At 37.0% G+C, this 23,785-nt stretch overlaps 1 protein-coding gene across 3 annotated transcripts in view; it reads right to left on the reverse strand.

The window, feature by feature from the left end:
- Positions 1-23,785, reverse strand: part of LOC103717209 (alpha,alpha-trehalose-phosphate synthase [UDP-forming] 1-like) — a 41,665-nt gene that overhangs the window by 3,306 nt on the left and 14,574 nt on the right. For all 3 annotated transcript variants that reach the window (XM_008805513.3, XM_026808484.2, XM_008805512.4), the window contains 10 exons: positions 21,236-21,324; positions 19,120-19,168; positions 15,461-15,561; positions 14,199-14,386; positions 12,342-12,459; positions 7,928-8,107; positions 7,733-7,855; positions 7,562-7,649; positions 7,334-7,464; positions 2,832-2,930 (listed from right to left, as the gene is read on the reverse strand). In XM_008805513.3, coding sequence (XP_008803735.2) covers positions 2,832-2,930; positions 7,334-7,464; positions 7,562-7,649; positions 7,733-7,855; positions 7,928-8,107; positions 12,342-12,459; positions 14,199-14,386; positions 15,461-15,561; positions 19,120-19,168; positions 21,236-21,324 — 1,166 coding nt within the window. The remainder of the gene's footprint in view (positions 1-2,831; positions 2,931-7,333; positions 7,465-7,561; positions 7,650-7,732; positions 7,856-7,927; positions 8,108-12,341; positions 12,460-14,198; positions 14,387-15,460; positions 15,562-19,119; positions 19,169-21,235; positions 21,325-23,785) is intronic.

The raw sequence follows: 23,785 nt of genomic DNA on the forward strand, positions 1-23,785 counted from the left end.
TGAAAAGATGCTACAATTTAAGATTTGTTGATTGAAAATGCTGCAAAAGATTATTATTAGGTTTCTTGAGAGTAAAAGATCACATCAATGAAGATCTACATGAAGAGCATGCATGGCAAGATCGAGTCATAGTCCTACCTCCTAAAAGCAATGACGGAGATAAAGCAATATGAAGATCCATTCTCATTCATTTGCTGGATTCATCAAGGATTTTGATCAAACCAATGATTTACAACTTGCTAGTCATCAACTAGAGGGCCCCTTATCAACCAGTTGGCAACAGGATAGCATGAACATCATGCGGGAAGCTTCAGAGTGACAACATGAAGATCTTAAGGCCAAGTTCTGTGCAATGTAAACGTATATGCAGGAGCATCCTTTGGGTCCATAATATTCGACAACAGTCCACCTATCCAAGCTTTTCTATTTTATTTGGTTTAGAAATTGTTTAGGTCTGATTTATCTATTTTATTTCTTTAGTAATTGATGTATTTAAATAAGAATCTAACTAGGAGTTATTTTTTTCCTTTCAGTAATTGATGTATTTTATTTCTCTCTCGTACTTATTTCTCCTTATCTTTCTTATTATTCTCCCTTCTTCCTCTTCTATGTCTACTTTATTATTCTTTGTTCCATTTATCATTGGCTGTTGATGTAGCTTAATTTTATATCAGATTTCTGTCAACAAATTCTGCATCACCATATCATGATTTATTTGATTAATAATATCAATATGTTTACTCTAAAACCTATATTGATTCCCCTCTTGGTGTTTTGGTGCATTCTACAAATTTCTGGACTCAGATTTACTATAATCTGATTTAAATCTAGAGCAGACCTTTCAATTAAGCCCTTCATTCCTTGTGTTTCTTTTTCCTAACAGCTCCTCACTCGAAAACCATAAACAGAATTTTTCAGCACTACCAATTGCTGATAAATTCAGTTCGATTATTTGCTGTCCTGTTCTTAGGACATTGGAAGCAAGCAATAAACAGCTTTACATCCTAAATTATCCTATCGCTATGGTCCTCTCATGCAATGCAGGCCAACCCTAAGTGGTCGTACATCTAGGGTGCTTGTGAAAGATAAAATTGACAGGTAACTAGACAAAATGTCATGATTTAGCATGGACAATTATGCAACTTGTATGAGAAACAGATTGAAAATCTTATAATCATTGAATTACTCAATGCTAACAATGAACAGTTGTAACAAATGCCATCAATTCTCTGCAAAGATGCATGCATGACAGGAACTATCAGGAGTAAAATATGAAGCTTATTTTTAACCTTCATCATTTTTTAAGGGAGAGGCAGTGAAGAACCCCTAGCAAAATTACCCAGGTCCTAATACTTGGGAAAGCACCTCCCAAGTTTCAAACTCAGAAACCCCTCCATCTGGAGCAGTAAAACCACCATGCTAGTGCCCAGATGACTAAAGCTATTCATTAGTCAGACATAAAAATTTTGCAAATTTGTCTAAATATATACACATGCTTTTATAACAGAGGAAGAAAGACAAGGATGACCGGACTCTACATAAAAAAAAAAAAAAAAAACTTATACCTGACCTCAATAGAGTTGCATGCAAATATGCCATTTTGACATTAAATAACTAAAGCTATATAGAACAATGATTGTCAAGACCTAAAGCTGCAGATGTTAAAACCATGAAAGTAATATCAAGCTGAGGAAATCGAAACATTTTGCTTTGGTAGTAAAAACAATTTAGCTCCAACGTCCTCCATGATTTGCAAAGAATTTAGTCTTATAGACTAGCAACAGAGCGATACCACTCGCAAGTGTCATATTTTATCAACACAGAAATCACACATAGAAGAAACAACAAATAGCAACAACTACATTTTATTTTTCAGTATCTTACCTACAGCAGCAAAAATAGTCTAATTTCTGTTTTGGCCTTGTCAAGAAACTTAAGGCTACTCGATCACAATATAGATTGCATTCTAATTGTCATCACACATATTCAAATCCTTCAACACAAATGTCAAAAATATCAAAGTTTATGTCAACCAAAAGAGGTGGCATTAATCCTTTCATACATTGTGACCAGGCAAAATTTAGCTTCTTTATTCTTAAAGTAAATTACGAAGCCACCAACTCCAGTATTTGAGCAACAGAGCGATCATTTTCAGCTTGTGAAAGCATTCTAGGAAGCCTAAGGAGCTAATGTGACCAAGTGCATAATGGTTTCTAACAACATTCGCAATCTCGGTGCCGAACTCCATACCGGTGTCACACTAGCATGGTGTCGATACGATATGGTACGAAATTTTTTTTACATACCGAGTGTCAGTACGCCACTCATACCAAGTACCAGTACGGCCATACCGTACCATCTGGTTCAGACCGGTATGGCGTACCTTGGTTTCTAATTTCTGACCAGCCTCAAGCCCATTGCTCCAGGGTTCGTCTAAAGCTGGCTGGGTTGGGTTTAAAATTGTAGTATCAAAAGTGTATATAACAAAAATAAGAATTATTGAAGAAATATACTAAGCATTATTGCATGTTTACTTTCATTTCAATCATCCCTTTTTGTCAAACTTGACAATTAATCTTGGAAAATTATTTATGCAAACATTCTTTTTTTTCTACATAAATTAAATGATTTATGGTCTCATGAGAAGAAGGGACTCCATGCTAATCCTTTTCTTCTTTCCTAACTTTTTTAGGAAAAAATTATGTTGTTATTGTTTTATTGTTTCCTAGCATAACAAGAACAAAATTTCATTGTCAAAAGTTAAACAAACAAAGGCACAACTTCATCTACACTATCATGACTAAGTATCAACTTATCATAAGAAGAATTACCTTTCCAAGAAAGTGACCAATACATAAAACATAATCAATCGGCGTGACCATGCTTTTGCTATGAACTATTTCTCCCAATATACGATCTATTGCAGCACCCTGCATGAGTATAACAGAGAACTTTTTTAACAAAAAGAGCCTTCTCAAGTAAAATATATAAACCTCTTGCCCCTAGTGTTTTAGCTGCATATCAAATAGAAAAATTCAGAAGTCAAATGTCTTAAATATTTCTTACCTACTCATTGAGTCTCAGAGATTGGATAACTTTCTAATGCAACATAATTTTGGTCCAGAACTATAAACATTGCTGAATGTAATTTCAAATATGTTGTAAAGATGTCTAGATCACGATCCACAATGCGGTTTCAAAACAGTGTCCTTTTCTTTTGGGTGCTTGTTGTTATTCATCTCTAGCAGTGCTCAATCTAGATGATCCTTCATGTATTTTCAATTGATGGCGTTTGGGATTAACTCTCTCTCTCTCTCTCTCTCTCTCTCACACACACACACACACACACACACATCCATGTGTTTCACGCCCATGGGTAAAATCACCCATTATATTACCACAAATATTAAGAGTCTTAAATTAACTGAACCTAGAGAGATTAATTCTCATTGAACTCAGATATGATAATCTAAATTCAGCACCTAAATAAAGCAACGAATGCACTAGATTCATTTATCTGATTCATCCATAAGAAAGTGCAGGTTAAGATAAAGGACTATATTCACCTAAGCATTATCATTTCAACACAAACTGCAGGATGATTTGTCAGGGACAAATAATTGCTGTTCAGGAAATCTCAAATAACACTTGAAAGATCCAGAGTGAAGAATGAATAGTTAAAATAGAAGAAACATGCCTGAAACAGCTAATTGAAGAAATTGCATAAATACTTTGTAAACCGTTTGCATAAGCATTATCATCACAACATAAACTGCAGGATGATTTGTCAAGGACAAATATTTGCTGTTCAGCAAAATATCAAGTAATACTTGAAAGTTCAAAGATGAATAATGGAAAGGTCATTCAAGTAGAAGAAAACATGCCTGCAAGGGCTAATTAAAGAATTGCAAGATGCTTTGCAAATTGTTTGCAAGTGATAATGCAATGGTCTATGTAGAATTTATGTATTATTGCATAATATGTTTGCACATGGCCTAAAAGGGCTAATTAAAGAATTGCAAGATGCTCTGCAAACTATTTGCAAATGATAATGCTGTGGTCTATGTAGAATTTATGTATTATTACATAATATGTTTGCACATGTAGAAGTACTTTTTGTGTTATTATCTCGTAACTCCAATGAACGGGTGACTTGCAACTTATGTGAGGGCCACTAGCCTCTAGTAGTTGCATACACTGTACAAGAAATGCCGAACCAGCCAGCTCAGGGTGTACTAAACCAGACCAACATGGATCGAGCTATATATTCAGTTTGCCCCCCTCCTCCACTCAAAACTCGAAAAAATCGAGAAAGCATGAGAGAGCACTCCTCTCTCGTGAAGACCGTGCCCACCTCCCAACGGTCTGCCCTTTGGCCAATAGTAGGTCCCTACCTCTCCATCCCCTTCCCTCCCTCTCCCTCTCACGTACGCACTTTTGAGTTAGGGTTAGGATTTGCTGAGACGACCCTCCCCCTTCCTCTCCATCTCCCTCCCCTCTCTCTCTCTTTCTCTCTCTCATGCGCTTGACTTAGGCTTTGCTAAGGCAGCCCTCCCTCCCTCCCTCATTTTCTCCCTCTCCCCCTCACTTTCCCTCCCTCTGAGAAAGGGAATGCACTGGTCCCCGCTTTTTTTATTTTCAAATTTTGAACTGAATTTGGCATATAGAAATAAAAAAAACTCTAAAATGGACCAGAACGGCACGATATGGATGCGTACTATACTGTCCCACCCGCCCACCGTTATGGGTCATGGTAGTGGTTCCATAGACCTTGCACTGCACTATTGCCTCGTAATAGTTGATTTTAAATGAGACTTCCAACAATTAGATCTCTTGTTACATAATACACAATAATGTGCCCTCCAGGCTAGATTTGATCAAGTTGCTCCTCAATTGTGTATGGCAGTCTTGTGCTAAGTCCCCAACCACATGCATCCATAATAACAATGTTTATAAGTTATAACTATCTTCCTTTCCTCCTAGTGAATGCAAACCTTTTTAACCATTTGTGACTACGCTCTACAGAATACCCATTTCATTCTGATTTGATTATACCATGGTCTGTCGTACCGCCCAGTATGGGATATACCATACCGTACTAAAAGAAAACTAGTATGAAACTTAACTTGAATTGGTACAAGCCTCGTACCGCCCCGTACTAAGGTGTACCGACTTGTATTGAGGCATACTGAGGTATACCGAGGTGCATACCATCCCATCTCGAAGCATACCGACCTATATCAAGATGTACCGAGACAAAAATTGAGAAAAATAGTTAGAAAGCTATTTCAATATGTTGCATACCGTACCATATAAGGCACTGATATGGTACTTGGTATCGAGCTTGCTGACCTTGGATTGTACTAAACTCAAAAATTAATATAAGTATAACTCGAGGATCAAGATCTGACAAGTTGCAATCAAAGAAAGGTATACAATAAAAAAAAGAAAGTACATAAACCCAAAATACAAAAATATGTTTTCACATGATATACAACAGTATACTTCAACATACAAGATTGCTTTTAATATATTAGCATATAAAAAATTCTCCTCGGCAAAGTTAGTGGAACCAATATCGAGACCGCTACCAATCGGCTACCGGATCGATACTATACCAACACACATACGATGTAGCATGTCAGTTCCGACCAAAAAGACATTTTTTATTTTATTTTATTTTTTTTAGATTTAATGAAAAGTAATCAAATTTTTTGTTTTTTGAATGATTTTAAGTCTAATTTGGTGTTCTTGATATCATTTGATGTTTTTATCTAGTACACCTTAAATGATGCTTTTTGACCTTTTGAAGTGATTTACTACTGCGCTCCACGAAAAAACATAGGACTTAATGAAGGCAAAAGTACGGTTGATGCTGCGAGGGCATGGTTCGATTACACGGATGTTGATACAGGCTCTTCCTTCTCTGGCCCCGTCTTGGGCAAAGCAGTACACTGGTCCTCCTCTGACAGAAATTGAACTTCAAAAAAGGAAGCTGAGAATGAAGGCCTTCGATCGGATATAACACATAGGCTTCGCTGACTTAATGAGATATAACCTTCGCCACGACATTAGTGGCTTAGCTCTTAGCGCTTCCCGGATAAAAAAGTGAATTTTTCCCTCCGAAGAATTAGAATTAGGGAAAATAGAGCTAAACTTTTCCACCAGACAGGTGATACAGCAAGGAAAATGACTGATGATTGAAGGGCCGGACCCTCTATTTGAACCCACTACCACTACCTTTTCGATACCCTAAGCCGAATATGTTTCAGGAGAAGTTTCTTCATAAGATAACCGCTCTAAAATAATGTTACTTGAAGAGACAAAAATCTGGCAAATCTGTCATTAGGTTTGCTACCCCATCCTTCTGCATGAGCATCATGCCGAAACTAAAATGTAAGGAAAAAAGTCGGCGATCCTGGCTTCGCACGCCAAAAGAAGCAACATAAAATATCCTAAAATTAATTAGTGAAATATAAAACATACATACAAACATCTAAAATCTCGTCGAGTGGCAATGTCTTTCGTAAATATCAAAATCATTAGCATAATCAGGAGGTACATCAACTCACCCCTCTATCCAAGCGGCATTATAGTACTGTACGCTCATTCCATAAGATATGTGCTCTAAGTTATAACCAATCTTGGATCTCACTAAAGCTCTAGCTTTGGGACGCACTCCTCTAGCCAATAATTCGATTGTGAAGAAGTTCATCTAAATATGCCGACAGCAAAATCCAACCGATAAGATACTCCTACTACGTAGGGTAGTAGCCACTAGAAGATGATGTCTCAAACGCACCATATCCATATCCGTTTGGGCCATAGGCTATCTGTAGGTACAGATAATAGGATCCAGTATATGACTCAGAACCTGAAACATCTAAAGATCCTACTCCACATGTGAGATCATCTACAACTGCATCAGTCTCAGATCTCTCACTAAATAAAAAGGCCTAAGAAATCTTGGGAGGCCTTCTAAGCCTCTCTATTATTGAAAAGAGAGGGCGGCGGTTCAGAGTGGTTCACGCCATTTTCTGAAAAAACTGGATGAATTGTGCCAGTTTCGTGCTAGTTCGGTACAAGGTGAACCAAGTGGTTCAACCCGGTTCGGCAGACCATGCTCCTCAGAATGCAACCCATTCTGACAAATCATTCAAGAGAAACTACTATGCATCATATTCAAGGTAAAGATCATATATTCTCAGTGCATCATATATTCAAGGTGATCTGTAGATCGAGTGCATACAAAAGAACTATTGGACCAATACAAGTTACACTTAAGAAAGATTCTAATGTATCCTTGTGAAAAGGGAAACATATACTGACATACCTTGGTAACTCCAACAGATCTAACCTCAACTGACCGGCTCCCTTGGACAACGTCAACGGCTGCATTAGAAATCGGGCCTGTCCATAAATGCTGCAGCATATCCCTTGCCTGAAGCCTTCCAAATTCAACATCTGCAACAATAACAATATCATAAGAAAAAGATGAGTGAAATCATGAGTATTCAATGTACTAGTATAACAATTATTTTCCTAAAGATCAAAACTATACCTGCATACTTGTAATTCCATACAAGTGATGTCTCACGATGTTCAAAATGAGACCTAGGTGTTCTCTCAGTGAAATACTCAAAAACATGCTGCAAAGTTTCAGTTAGTATCATAAATCTACTTCATCGAAAGATATCTCCAATGAAAACAAAATCGTGAACACCGTACACACTTTTACACTGTCAACCCAATCCATATTTAGATGCTCTGGCATTGTTGTCATCCATTCTCCACCTGTAAGGCGCAGAAACATCCCATTTTCTGCTGCCAGCCACACGTTGTACTCTCCAAAATTCTGGAAAAGCACAAGAAACTTAGCACTAAGATAATTGTTGGAAAATATAAAAATATATTTCTAAAATTATACATCATCTAGGACACTTCTGTCGCTTCCACTGAGAACAACAACAGTTGTCTGTTTATCACTGCAAAGAATTGTCAAAGGCACTTTCAAATCTGGGTGCAATTTAAGCTCCATCTCTTTGATTTGGTCTCCACCTCTTCTTCCACAAGATTCAATTGGTTCTGTCAGTGTTGCGTTGAAACCCTACGATTTGGCAGTATACGCATATGTCAATAAAGGAAAAATAAAGTAAGATGTAAATCATATACGAACTTCAGGTCGTCATTATTCCACAATATATTCTGTAAAAACTTAAGCAAGGCAGAATTGAATCAGCAATCTTGATATCCTCAATTCAGGATTTAGAGGAACCAGATGATTTATTATTGACATAAAAGGGGGAAAAGACTACTTCAAACCTTAGTTCCTTAAAATCAATTGCAAAAAATGAAACTTTAGGGACTGCAGGCAAAGGAACAGAATTTTTAGAGTCAACCAAAGGTTTTTTAACAGGTAAGTTTAAAGTCTGAGAGATGACTTCAGCTTCCCTCGCCACTCAATTTGTATATACTTCCAAAACTAGCATCTGAGATGATAAGGAAACATGTACACCCACTTCTTCCATTTAATACAACTTAGACGGTTATCAGATGGTGGTGCAGGCACCACAGACTGCCAAAATATTATTGCTTTAGCTAACATGGACCTGTTCTAATAAAAGGAAAAAGTAGGATCAAAATAGCGAGGATAAAAATGATGGTACTCATCTAGAGTGTTTTGCAAGTAACAGTCACAAATTGAGGCAGTAAAATTTTACAAAGTGTCAGTCAACCAGCTTGATTGTATATTTCAGAATGTTGGGTAGTAGAAACGATGGTTTAAATTATATAATATATTATATTATATTATACTATTATCATATTTATACATATGCAGTAAGTCTAGGTGTAGATCAACAGAGCCAAAGACAAGTACCCTAGTGAAAGGTTAAGAACCATAAGAGGATTAAAAAGAAAATAATCTTTAGACAGTTCAAAGATGAGCATCATAGGCCAAAGATGGCAAACAAAGAAAAGGAATAAGGGTTTCTTTTTGTTTTTTCCCAGGAGAGGAATGGGAGTAGTACAACACCCTCATGGGATGTCGCCTATTGTTTAGTTAATGCATCCATGCACTTCTTACCTGTTAATTTCTTCATGAAGGCCCATACCCTACAGCATTTCTTGTTCAACATAAATAAATGCTCCACATCAAGTTCAAGATAAGCACCTCTTGTTCTTAATGTATCTGACATCTTGGTGTATAACCCGTTGCATAATTAGTGTAATAGTTTGACCGCCTCTGTTATATCTTCTTTCAGTCATAGTAGTTATTTTCTAAAACCTATCATATTTCCAAATTAAAAACCTTATCTTTAACCATAATGTTCACAGGAGCATCACCATAATCAAGGATAGCTCATCAAAAATTTACAATAATTTTCTCACAGCTTCAGTAAATGCTCAAATTTTAGCATATGATTTTAGTAGAACCTATTCTTGATGAAGGCATGACCACGGCACCAAAACTTCTCCCATGAATGAAACTAAAAATTAACTCAATTGTCAATTAAAGCTTGAAAAACATATATATGCATTGGGCAAGTCATGGGCCTAAGTGCACGATGGAGTGCTGCTTGTAAGTGCTCTCAACAAATTCCTTCTGGTGTTGTAGTAGAAATGCATGTTTAAGCATGCACACACACCCATGACACAAAAATTATCAGCCTTGGTCCAACCTTGACATAAATTGTGGAATAAACATGTGGACAGAATGCAACATGCATTTGGCATAGGCTCATAATTCTCAATTTGAATGTTTGATCTCCGAACAAACTCGGGCTAGAGTCCAGTTGCCCCAAGTTCACTTAATTCCCAGATATATACAGCATGCTCAAGAAGTCTTTGCATATTTAACACAAGGTTGGATGGTCCACAAATCCAACTCATAAAAAGGGTCAACTAGGTACAAGGAATTTCCAGTGAAATGTCAATTACAGAGCTTAGGAGTACAGGATACATGATTCTGGCCCTTGCACAGATAGCAAGGTCAATCAGCATAAAAGTAGTCCACACACAGGCAGAATGTAAGCCTGGAGTTCAAGCTGACATACATAGGCATAGGGCCCTCTTAAATGCAGAAAGGTAGAGAATGCATGCATGGCGCAAATGCATTGCTTCATTTTAAGCCATGAGAATTGAAATGGTGCGGTGCACTAATTTTGTTTTTGACATAGCATTGATTACCAATTCGTGGGTTGTTTTGGTTCATAGGCATAGCACCCACATATACAAGTTAGAGTTATTATGCCTGTACAGGTAGGGAGCCCTAATTCCTCAGCCCTAGCACAGATCATTAAGTCTTTCTTTTAAGGGGAGTTCCAACCTAAAGAAAAGGGAAGTTCCAACCATAGATTCTAACACCTACAAAGTTTGGGCTAAAAATTTTAGTTTTTCATCACAGAGCTATGGAATTGAGATCAACACCTCATAGTTGGTTGCATATCCTACAAAAATGAATCCCTACAGTGAGGCACATGCACAGGTGGAGGAGATATGAAAAAAGAGGTTATACACCTCTTCAGTCTCCATTTTATCTAAACTTTTCATATTTATAAATATGTTGACTTCCTGCGGAACAATCCATTATTCTTCATCTTCCAGAGATACTTGGGTCAATGATTTTGCATACTTTGGTGAAGCACTTCTTATTGGACCATAGGGACAACTCAAGCTAGAACTACTAATGGGCCAATCTTGTGTAAGTCCACCCTTAGCCGTACGAATCCCATATTGCTAGACATGAGCAAGTCTAGCTTCAGCCCGTATTGACCCAACCAGAAACTAGCTCGTACAAAAATCTAAAAACCCAAACCTGGCTTAGGGCTAGGCAATCAACTTAAATTCAAGGCATGGTTCATGGAGTTTGGGAACATAGGTGTGGTCAAAGTCTTGCAACAAATGAGAGGGTGGTTGGCTAAAACCCCAGTGACCCAATGATGCGACAAGGCACATAACACAGGTAATGTCATAGAAAATGTGGTTCCATAACATGGAGAAGGCATTAGTAATAAGCCCTGCCGATGTGGTGGCAATTGAAGAGAACAAAGGAGGGGAGATGAAACAGGCATGTGGAGACACGAGAGGAGGAGGATGAGAGGGCAGGCAACAAGAGGAGAGAGAAGAGAAATGGGGATAAAATGAGTGTGGAAGATGTAGACAGCGAAGAGATGATGATTCATAAATCTGTATTTGAGACTAAGATTAGGAAGGAAAAGCTGATGTAGGAGAGAAAAGTTGGTCTAGTTCCCATAGCCTGGTTTCAGTTCAGGACTTTTCATTAACATACCAGCATCTTTACCCCACCCAAGGGTGACCAAAGGTCAACATAGGGGGTGTTGGTCCAACTCAGGCCTGCTTCCAGCGCCAGGCCAACATATGTTGTGCACCCTTGTGTAAAAGACTCAGCAACCCTTCCTTTCTGCCTGGACAAATTTAGGAGAACTTGTATACCAAGATACGTTGCTCTTTGTCATGTCTAGCCATTCAAACTTGCAAGTTTGTTGGTTGTCAATTAGTTCTTTAGTCAACAGTTGTTTAGAGATCAAAAAAAAAAAAAGAAGTTGATGAATCTGATCATTACGCATCTGTAAGCTTGTTCCACAAACAGCTAACTTCAAAAATAATCAGAATTGCTACTATTCAGCTTCAAAAAATGGATTGAAAGAATAAGAGATCTTTAGCACTTGAAAGTTGAAACACTCCCAACATAGAGAATAAGTAAAGACATATCCTATACAATGCACATGTTAATATTTTTAAAAATGTATGTACTTTTTGAGTGTCACATGTACCCTGCCTAGGCTAGACAAAGTAAATAATCACACCTCATTCTTTGTTAACAAGTTCTGAAGTGTTTCCATATCTGTCAACACTGACGATGACAATTATGATGATAACATATTGTTAACTGTTTCTGGAAAATAATCATTTATCAAGGTGTGTAAGTAATCCAACCGCAGGATGTGCTATGGAACATTTCCAGGTTACAACATTCAATTGTTTAGCAATCCATACTGGGCAGTGACAATTGATATATACCATAGTTAGAAATTGCAAACAAATTGGATTTTACTGCTAGTATGAAAAGTTGCTAACTATCCATGCTCTTAGTGTGTGCCGGTACATATTCAATTTACTTCTCTGTAGATTTGATTATATACAAAGACATGAAGAAAGAAACATAGCAGAATGAGACAAAACATTTTAATAATCCAACAATTGTACCTATAGTATCTCTGTCTCAGTCAAACAAGATGATAAAAGTGAAAGAAAGGAAATACAGCCCATGAAGTTATCATCAATTCAAATAAATAAAATATGTAACATGAGGAGAATACCAAGATGATCAATCGATTTTTGGACTGCAAATATCGTTCCATTGCTATCTTGGTAGGAAGTAGAGGTGGAACTTGTCTTGTTCTAAGTTGAGCTTCAACAACTGTATCATTTAGTTCACTAAAGGGAAAGGTGAAATGGTATGAGTAATTTCAAAGTGAACCATAAGACCAAGGGTATGTTCGAATACAGAATTTGTAAAAACATAAACATGTTCTTCAGAAAAGATAGAAAAGAAATTCATCTGTAGGACTTGCTGAATCTACCAATCAGCACTAGATCAATCAACAAAGCATATATAAGCCCATGGTAGGATTACAAGTAATCAAATTAATGTTCTGCAACATAAGAGGCCAATGGCCAATACAAGTCGATATTTATAACCAGTTAATACTTTGCTGTAATACATTGTAACAATGTTTAAATAATTAAAAAGAGTTTAAAAAGAAAAGGCAAAGAAAAATTAACAGAAGACAAGTCAAGAGTGAATCTGATGGTCTTATAAGGCAGTTTTAGAGACAAGAGGATGATTATTATGTTTTCATCTACTAAAACAGAGTCAATGGCAACTTGAGGTTTGAAGGAATCACTTAATAAGAGTCATGCAAAACCAACAAAACATTATATTATATATTGCAAGCAACAATAGTTCACAAAATATCACCCACCACACATACAAAAGCTAAGTGTAGTATTAGTTCATATTGTACCATGTTAGCCACAACCTGTTAGTTAAATGTTGGAACAACATGATGGACAAACAGTATGAAATAATTCCTCTACCTGGGATAAGCTAATATGCAACATGAGATGTGCATTTTGTGCACAGCTTACTCTGTCTAATTGGTTTGTTGATAGTTTTATGCATGCATGTAGGTTTCTCCAAGACACAGTTCATTCTTATTTAGAAAGTAAATGATTTCTTACAATTCTGCCTTAGAACCTGAGTTTCTTTCAACTAATATAATGCAACTTTATGTTAATTAGTGTGTTTTGACATCTTTAGATAGTATATAGAGAAGCTCGGAGCATGCTTAACAGCAATAAAACATACACCATGAGCATAACTTAAAATGCCTAATTTGTTTAGATGGGCAAAAATCATGTTAGATAATTTAACATGTCTATTTACATTAAGGAAGTAGTTATAAATAGCTCAAATGGAAAATTATGCAGCTGTGTGGAACACACAGATTTGGATTCTAATTACACGACATCAACTGATTGGACGAAACAGGTTACAATTGGAGCAAATATAGTGTTTGTCCTTCCATATCCTTCTTCAAAGCATCCACCAGCAACTGGTACCACAAAAAATATCTTTTTTCCAGAAGTCTTTCAGCAGTTCTAGGCCTTGGCAAAAATGCGCAGGTTAATTGTATAATCTGTTTGATGGAGTAGAGCATACTTTAATAAAATGAAGGATAATGCTTGTTTCTCTCCTATTCAAGCCAACAAGCATATTATCCTTTTCTTATCTTGTTTCAATGGTATTGAATGGAAAATGTAAGAAGTAGTCCTAATTTCGTTTCTTGAGCTTCACTGGTTCAATGCAAGCAAAGAAGTCAGTTAAAACCATCAAGTAGTGCAAAGAAAGTTAGCATGTCATCATAATGGCATGCTAATGTGGATTGGCTCATTTTGCTATCAAACAGAAGGAAAATATATGATCACTCTCCCTTGCACGTTCACCGGCACACACAACAATCATTCCCCACCTTCTCCATAATGTGATTACCTTTAGATATGTCAAGCAGTTAGAAAGAATGCACCCATCCTATCAAAGTCATAAACCATGCAGAGTCCTTAAAAGAAGACCAGATTGCAGAGTACAATTTAAGAAATCACTGGATCCTTACCTTACAAAAGTTTCTGCCCAATCTTGGGCAGTGTGTGTAGTCACATGTGCATAGTTATGTCTATGTCGTTTTTCTCTCTCATCAGCAGGCATATTCAATGCTTGCCCTATTGAGGCAGCAACTTCCGTGATGTTCCATGGATTTACCAGGAGGGCACCAGCTCCTAGAGATTGGGCTGCCCCTGCAAACTATATATGAAACCAGCTAACATAAGGCTTAAGCCAACTTCAAGAACATTGCCAAAAAAATGAAAATATGGAAAGCAGAAACACAAAAGAAAAGATTTAGATTATCAAAGTTTTATTAATCCATTGAGTAGTGAACACAGGTGATATACCATGACACTGGAATACATCTCCATGACACTGTGCAGTGTGCACTGACAACAAATAAGAGTTACCAGAATTTTAAAGATGAATGAACAAAAGACAGGTTATCGCATGTCATATATCATTTCTCATCATCTATCCATGGTAATGCAAATCTAGATAACAAAACTTTAACTCCATAACGAGATGGAAAATGAAACCATAGCATTTTGTGTATAGATTTCATAGTTTTGTTTCTGTTTGTTAAAATTTCAGGAGCTTTTACAGCTTATCCACTGGATTTCCTAAATGTATAGAAGTATATTACTATTATGGGTGTTTGTTTCAACAACTTCAGCAATTAAACTGCAGAGTTTACATAGTTTTATTTTCTATTGACATGTGCCAAGAGGTGTGCATTGCTGTGGAAATAGATGTTTCCTCCCATTAAATTCAAGATAGCCAAAATTTATGTTAAACACCAAGACATGACAACTAGAAATTAACTACTAAGTTGAAATTAACGAATTCCAAGTCATTGTTGCATTAACTGGCCGTAGTCAATAAATCTGATATGTTGCATATAATAAAATATGATGACTTTTAAGCACAACAGGTAGTTTCCAAACATGATGGCATAAATCTAGATGAAATGAATCTAGGGAAAAGGAGAATCATGTTTACTTCTGAAAGAGATAATCCAATTATTTTGAATAAGATGATTTAAGGTGAACCACATTCCCAGACACTGTTATTACAAAACATGGACAAAAATAATTTTATAAGAAAAATTTTCAACACGCTATGGAACAAAAACAGCAGAGCCTCTTGCTATCTAAAGCAGCATTCATACAGATCTTTGAATGTGACCAGAATGTAGAAAGAAGGGAATAAGCTAAGCTTATGCCAAGAAAAATTAAGCAAATGCATATGTACGAAGTTGTTGATACTTACTTCACTTAATATAAGAACGCCTTTCTTGTCACCTTGGCATGCCACAAACTCATAGCTTACAAGATTCATCCCATCTCTCAGTGATGTTACAAGTGCCACATCTACAAAAATGTATAATGGGGGGAAATGAGTAGAATTGAGAAAGCCAGCAGAAACAGAACCCTAGAACACAAACCGAACACAGCTATAACTAGCAACATTAATGTCTAGAGAGTTGAAGCGAGCAGTTAAAGGCCAAAGATTTATCAGATATGCTGTTCTCTAATGGTTCAATTGTCGAAGTAGTGTCAATTGCAGTCAGTTTTAAGACACAGTAGAAAGAGATTTTGTTCACATACCATATAATTATGTCCTACCTATCAATACAACTTGCACAAAAAGGAGGTGTACCATAACTGTTACTTACTGAATTTCTTTCTCCCTACATTGCCGCAGCCTAGTTTATCTATCTTATTAACAAAATTATATGATCATTCTATGAAACTTTATCTGCAGGTAATGACAGGGAGTGCAGGACCTATCAATTTGTTGATTTAAAGCAAAATGACTGCTTGGTTAGATATCAGATTTTGAAACAAATAAAACAACTGTTAAATAATTATATTAGCAAATCATCGTCACTAATAATGTTTTGGAAAGATGCAACCGAACTGATCAGGTGAGTACAAAATTGGCAAAGTGCAAAATATCTACAAGAAGAAACAGGTATAAGTGGTAAGGCAACCACCAAATCACACCATGTTATCCTAGATATAAACAAATAAAATGCAAGTATCAATTTATCTTATGAAGCCAGAGCTTTACTTTCAATGATGTAGTATAGGAGTAAACCTGTCATCCTTAAATTTTCCCATCATGATGAAAGTCAAATATTGCTGCAACTATATTGGATCAACTTCATCCATTCACTCTCCTGAAGTGATATAGAGATTTTCAGTATTGTGCTGATTTCAATTTTCTCTGAAGTGGGGTGAATGTTGGTTGTGTTATGGCTGGTGGCCACACTATGCATAAAGGTGACTGAAGCCTATTTGAAAGTCAGATGACTACCACATGCAATTGCTTGGGCAATAAGTTGGGAATAAAATGAAAAAGAATTGCCTATTTATGAATTGCCAGTACCCCTTGTGGGAAAAATGATAGGACAAGTTTGAGCAGCACACTTGTTCTATTCCTTTGAACTTTTCAATGCTTATCCTTTTCTTCTTTATTCGAGCTTCTTTCCTTATCTTCAACTTCATCACTATCATTTTGCACCACACTATCTTCTTATTTGGTGTACATATAACCTATGCATGGATCTAATGACAAATCAACACCATCAAAAATTCTTCCCATGCGAATATGTCCTTTCTTTTATCATCATTCTGTTGTATTTCGGGAGTGGTTATTTATCATAAAAGTTTCTTCCTTCCAAACTCTTCATTTTCCCTCTCTTCTTTGCACTTGCTCTCTCATCCTTCTACTCTTCTTGTCTTTCTTCTCCAATATATCCTCTCTATTGTGTACAGGATCTGTGCACAGATTTCTCCGGAGATCCTACAAATTAAACAATTAAATAAGCAAAAACTTGCCCACCTACTGTCAGTAACAAATATAAGCATATTTCTTGGAAATCCTAGCTTCTTTTTCCTATTTTCTCCGAGGTCTCTAGATAACAACCAAAAAAAAAAAAACCCTTTAAGAAACAAAGCCTTGGGTTTTTTCCCCATGAAATACCATTATAAAGACTACAATAATGGCAACAACATTATTTCTACCCTAGACATCAGGGCATTTAATTCTTAAACAGATGGCAAAAAATTCATTGCTGAAAAGTTTAATTTCCTCTACGCGCAAAGGGCCTGTTTGGCATCATTTTCTTTGTGTTTTGGTTTCTCTACAGATTAGTGAAATACCATATGGATATTATTAATGTTGAAGATGGAATTTGCACAAAACTTCTGCCACACCTAGCTCTTATTTTCACTCTTTTCTAAAAAATAATAAATAAGATTTGATGTTTCGGTACAGGATCTCATATTAGCGCCATACTAGCACAATGTCGGTACAGTAAAGTATGGAGTTTTTTCGGCGTACCAAATATCGGTACGCCACCTATACCGGTACCGATACGGCGAACCATGATAATAAATCTTTGCTTCCAAAGCTCTAAATATTTTTAGGAACAATTTCAAAAACAAAGAGTTTCATCTTACACATTGTTCAAACTATAGTTTTCTTCTTGAGTTTTTGAAAACAAAAGCAACATCAAACGGGCCCTAAACTTTCCTAAAGTATATATGTCATTCAATTCTAGAATGCTAGCATCCATTTTACCACCACATCAAATCCTAATGTCTGTCATCTCTTATTTACTATACCCGAGCCTTCAGAGTGAACTAGATGTCAGAGCCTCAATATACTCATGGCAAAGCATATATTTGAGTAATACTCAGGTCCTGTGGACAACCTACAATGGACGGGAGTCAACAAAGTTAGAAGTCTCAAAACAGCATATATAAGATAATAGGTTAAACGCTCGGGCTACGTACTGGTATTTGCGTATTTAAAAAAAGGATAATTTGCTCAATCCTAGTTGTTAACCAATCAAGTGCAAATCAAACAGATGGCAATCCAGTCATGACATATCTTTGGTGACTAGAGACATGTTCTTTAAACTATAAGATGAAGACCTTATCATCAGAGATCCAAAGGTAAATGATCCTATGGATCAAGGCCCAGTGGTTGAAAATCTATAAATAAAGATCTTAAAGTTGGATATTGACATCTGGGAACATGTTTCAACAGAAAATCCACATCTTCAAAAATTGCCATGTGACAAGCAAGAGCAATAGACTCTTATGAAGGAATAAAAAGAGATAAAGTATCAATTAAAATGAAGGATTTAAAAGTGCCAATGGCCAAAATGACATGGTGCTGGTACACATGCCAGCATTACACCCATATAAAAAAAAAAAAACTGACTTACTATCCTTTCTAATAAGAAAATATTTTTAAAAATAATAGGTGTCATGCCACCCCGGGTACCAGCAGCCTGGCATAGTATGTGCAGGCCAGCATAGACCAGCACTTGAAAGTTGAAACCTTCATTAGGGTCAACGTTCAAGGGATACTATGAAACTATTATTTATAATATCAACTGTCTTATATATAAATGAGGATGTACATATAGGTGGCCATGTCACAAGAAACCATAATTAATTCTTCTACAGCCTAGAGAATCTGAGAGGATTATTTAAACCAAGCCAACAACAAATGGGATATCAACCATTTCTCTCTTCATCGATCCTACTACATGGAATTTATTCTTCTGGATAAGTTTCCAACTTAAGAATTTCAGGGTTATGATTGCAATAATCATGCACAAATTATATCTATAGCGGTTTTTTGCATTTCAGTGATAGGACTTAAAATTTCTAAGGCTGACAACACTTTATAGCAACAAAGATTGTAAAAAATTAAACAAATATATTCACTTCAAATATTTTTCATAGTCATAGGGTGGGACCCAAAGATGATAGCTAATGGATAACCATTGTGAATGTTTTTCAACAGAAGCCAAATTCATCTTCCACTCAACATATTCATTGAATTATTAGACATGCAGCCCAAGAAAGGAAAGAAGACAACAAACTTTAAGGGGAAAGAATAATTACCAGTGACAGCATACAAAGCACATAATGCATGGAAGTCAAGGGAACGGTCCTGTGCAAAAGAGAAATTTCATATGAAAACATGATATCTCACTTACAAACACACATAGAGAGAGTAAGACCAATAGGTATATCAAGATATCAAGATAAGATTATACAAGGCAATAATACATTAACAGTACAAAAATATGAATAACCAAAAAAGCATATATTACTTTCAAATGATTGAACTGCGTAAAATAAAAACTAGCCAGAAACTATTACTCAAGGTACCCTAAAATAAAAACTACTAACCTGAACAACTAGCCAGAAACTATTACGCTCTAGTTGATTGCACGCATTTGCATACGAGCAATCTAAACAAAATTTAATTGAAGTTTCAATATTGAGCTGATTGGGACATTAAGTTTTCCCCCATTCATCAATTCTTGCCTATCTCCAAGGGTTAAAATGATGGTATAAATAGTCAATATGGCATATACATACCAAGCAAGGGGCTTCCAGCACATAGCACTGGCTAGGTACCAACTGCATAAAAATGTTTTCCACAAAAAGGTGACAGTGCATGCCGAGCACTAGCACAACATTTCTTCCAGTGCCAAGCTGGAACGACAGTGCCACATGATACCTCGATCCTTGCTATCACTCTCAATGGAAGGATGGAGAGAATTGGTTCACCCAACACTTGTTATTTTCTTGCAGGAGAAATAAGTTCCTATTCTCAAAGCAATAAATATTTTAGCATGGTGTCTTGGCTGCACTATTTGTGAAATATCTATCCTCCCAGCAAACGAAAGCATAATAGATGAATGGAACTGCTTATCCACAATAAAAGAAATCTTAGACATGTCATGCTTAGAAGTGCTAATACACCCAAGTGGGCTCACATATTTGAAATGAGAATCTTGCATCAGTCCTCCAAACTTGAAAAGGAAACCAAGGCTGAGGAAAAATAGGGCAGCAACTGTGCAAAAGAGTTAAAAAAAACAACAGAAAATTATGAGTGTAATTGGGAAATGGTTGTGATGAAGGACCCACATATTTAGCCAAAGTTAGATGGAGAGAATGTCATGAAAAATGTTGATGAGCTAGAAAGGGAATAGAAGAAGGCAGCAGCACTGCACAAAATTAGGAAAATTTAACTGCAAAAGCCATATTTGCCTTTCAAGAGCTTTAAACATTAATATAGATCTTATATAAGCAATAAGATTTAATATAATAGACCAAACATGTGTTCATCTTGTGCAGATTAGCGAAAATAACAACAGAAATGGTTTAGCATTGTATGTTATCTTTGCAGCAGTATGCCTTCTCAGCATTACTGAATGAAATTGTTAGACTACAAAACATGGAACAAATGATGGACAAACAACGGACAGACAATCTGGGATGATGCGTCGCATACAAGGAGGCTATTGTTGATGCCTTCTATTAAATTTTAGAACTAAAATGCACATCAAAGTTATGTACCTTACATAGATACCACTCAAACAACCAGTTGTTTACCTTTTCTCCAATGCCTTGTCATGTTATTCCACATCTAACTTTCTGTAGGAGAAACAAATCCTGCCGAATTGACATGATGCATTCTTATGCATATATGACCTTTGAGAAATGTTCCTAAATCTCCTATCTCCATTCTCCTCTCTCTCCTCTGACCAGTCCTTCCTATATTTCCCCTCTCCCACCAAATCTGTCAGATTGTCATTGCATTGTTCGCCGAACAAAGGCATCACGTTAATGGTTTCATAAGAAATGTTGCTAATTCGATGACCCAAATAGTAAGAAACTTACCAGAAATTAACCCAATAAGAGATCAATAAGTCTCAGTCTCTCTACAAAGAAAATAAAATAGAACAATGATAAAGACATTTGCAGCCTTCAGCTACAGTATTAAGCAACTGCAACAAACTTTTAGCATGTATCAATAGAAAAATTGCAAAAGTTCAGGTTGTACTGCATTGAAGGTAAATTTAATTCAGAATGTAGAAATCTTTAACCACAGAGTAATTCAATGATGTGACTGGATCTATTTAATATAAATTCCCTCAAAACAAAAATTAAGATGCCTTCAATGTTTCAAGACAAAGAAAGCTATAAGGACAGGCCATCTACAAACCAGATGATGTATAGGAACAGCAGTTAGTGTCCCAAAGCGGCCATTTATGCGTCCAACAATTTCATGAACCTGGCTAGTAAGCTTCTGATCTGGTTGACAGAAAATATATAATTAGCAATTAAACGTAAAGTCCACTAGAAAGGTAGATTATTCTAAGTACACTCAGCATTCAACAAGAGCATAAAGTTAGCAATGATCAAATGTAAATGAATTTTTGATAACTCAACTAATGGCAAAAAAAGCCATTTATGCAAGTTATAAAAATGCATGCTTATCTTAGCATGAACTTCTTACAACTTACCCTTATAAACTGATGCCATAACAAGGAAAAGAAATGCAGTGCAGCAGTACCATTTGTTATCATACATTTGCAAGAACCTAATAAAATGCCCTAAGATATCTGATGTAACAAGTTGAGGGTTGAGTAGGTATATCCATGTATTTCACTAAGATGAACATGGAATAATGCAACGCACAGATTCTTTCACAAGCACACACAAGAGAAATAAAACAAATTATACAAAATGCATAAGCAAGGCATGAACATGAAACACAACCTGATGAAGGGTAATTGCAATTGCAGCTCAATATTGCGACTAAGGTCCGCTGTACCGACTGGTACCATACCGAACCGGTATCGTACCGATTCAGCTGGTTCGGGCCAAAAGCCAAAAAAAATTTGAGATCGGTACGGGCCAGTCGGTACAGACTAGTCGGTATGGGCCGGTACCGGTTCGGTACGGATCAGTATGGGCCAGTGCTGACCGGTGCGGGTTGCAAATAGTCGGAACTGAAAAATATAGCTGTACCGTACCGGTTCCATCCGATACCGGTACGTACCGGCCCGTACCGACCCATACCGATCGGTACGGCAGACCATGATTGCGACCATCAACCAAAACTTCAAGTCTTGGTTTAGGGCCTCATATTGGTGCCTTACTGATAAGAGGTATGCCTCCGCATCGACATATAGTGCAGTACTGGAGTCAGCACAACACCTATACTATATGCCAGTAAGGGGCTTACCGAGCCACAATATCATGCTAGTAGAATACCCTGTCGATATGCTCATAGTCACAACTTCGGCATCTGAAAAATTCAGCTAGATGTAGTGATTTTGTATTCAGAAAAATTCAAAAAGAGTTAGAATGGCTAAGAATTAGAAAAAATAAAATTTAAAAATATGAACATTCTCAAATATTTATAGAATTATTTACTTAAAAATAAGAATAGAAAAGGCAAAAGTAACAAATTATAGGAAAAAGATAGTACTAGCAACCATGGAATGCAGAACCGTCCCGAACCGCCCGGTTTGGGGGCGTACCGAGCCGTGGCAGCAGCAGACTGGGACGATTCCGGCATTCAAAATGGTAAACCGGCAGGTTGTGGGAGAGGGACAAGGAAAGAGAGGAAAATAGAAAGGGGGAAGGAAGGGAGAGGGAGAGGGAGAGGAAGAGGGAGAGGGAGGGAGGGCTGCCGGAGGCCTCCGGAGAGGCCCCGAACGGTTGGAGCAGGGGCTCCACCCTCCAAACCCTTGTTTCGTTCGAAACAGAGGGACGTCGGGGCCCCTTTTTATTTTGAAAATTTTAAGTGAAGTTGGCGAGGGGTTTGCAAAATTAAAAATGGGGAGCCCCAACAAATCCCTGTTTCAAATGAAATAAGGGTTCGGAGGGCAAAGCCCCTGCTCCAGCCCTTCGAGGCCCCTCCAACGCCCTCCGGAGGCCTCCGGCGGCCCTCCCTTTCCCTCTCCCTTCCTCTCCCTCTCTCTCCTTCCCCCTCCCATTCTCCCTCTTTTGCTCCCTCACCCTCTCCGCTATCAGTACGGGCCCAGCACGAAACGGCACGAGGGCATAACGAACCATGGCAAATCTTGCTAGCAACAATATATGGTATCATTGTTTTATAATATATAAAAAATTAAAAATTAATCATGACTAATTCATGAGTAAATTGTAAAATTCGTATACTTTGAGAACGGTTTGTTTTTAAATAATAATCCGGAGAATTGTTTGGGCAAGAGAAAAACTAAAAATAATTCGATAATTCGAAGAATATTGTAACTATGGATATCAAGAATCACCGTCTCGGTACCGGACCCTGTACCGGTGCCACACTAACATTGTATCAGTACGGTATGGGATCTTTTCCGCATACCAAGTGTCGGTACGCCATCTGTACCGAGTACCGGTACCAAACCGGTATGGTGCACCCCATACCATCCGGTTCGGGCCGGTACGGCTAACCATGATGGATATGGTATGCCTCATACTTTCAAATGCATGTTGATACTTAAAACTTTGCCATCAACATCACCATTTTCAAGCTTCCAAAGCTAACTTGAATACATAGGTACAACTTAACATATAGTCATATAGTGTGCGAGTAGAATAGGATTACTAATGAGATAAATATTTTAATTTGAAAATTAAACCTTTCTTGCATGACCTTATAGAACTCATAAGATACTTGAAAGAAAATATATTGAAATTGAGGACAAGATATATGTAGATTCTCTTTTTTTTGCTAGAGCAGGCGCGTCATACTGCACGA

Source organism: Phoenix dactylifera, chromosome 4 (genome assembly GCF_009389715.1).
Source record: "Phoenix dactylifera cultivar Barhee BC4 chromosome 4, palm_55x_up_171113_PBpolish2nd_filt_p, whole genome shotgun sequence".
Lineage (NCBI taxonomy): Eukaryota > Viridiplantae > Streptophyta > Magnoliopsida > Arecales > Arecaceae > Phoenix > Phoenix dactylifera.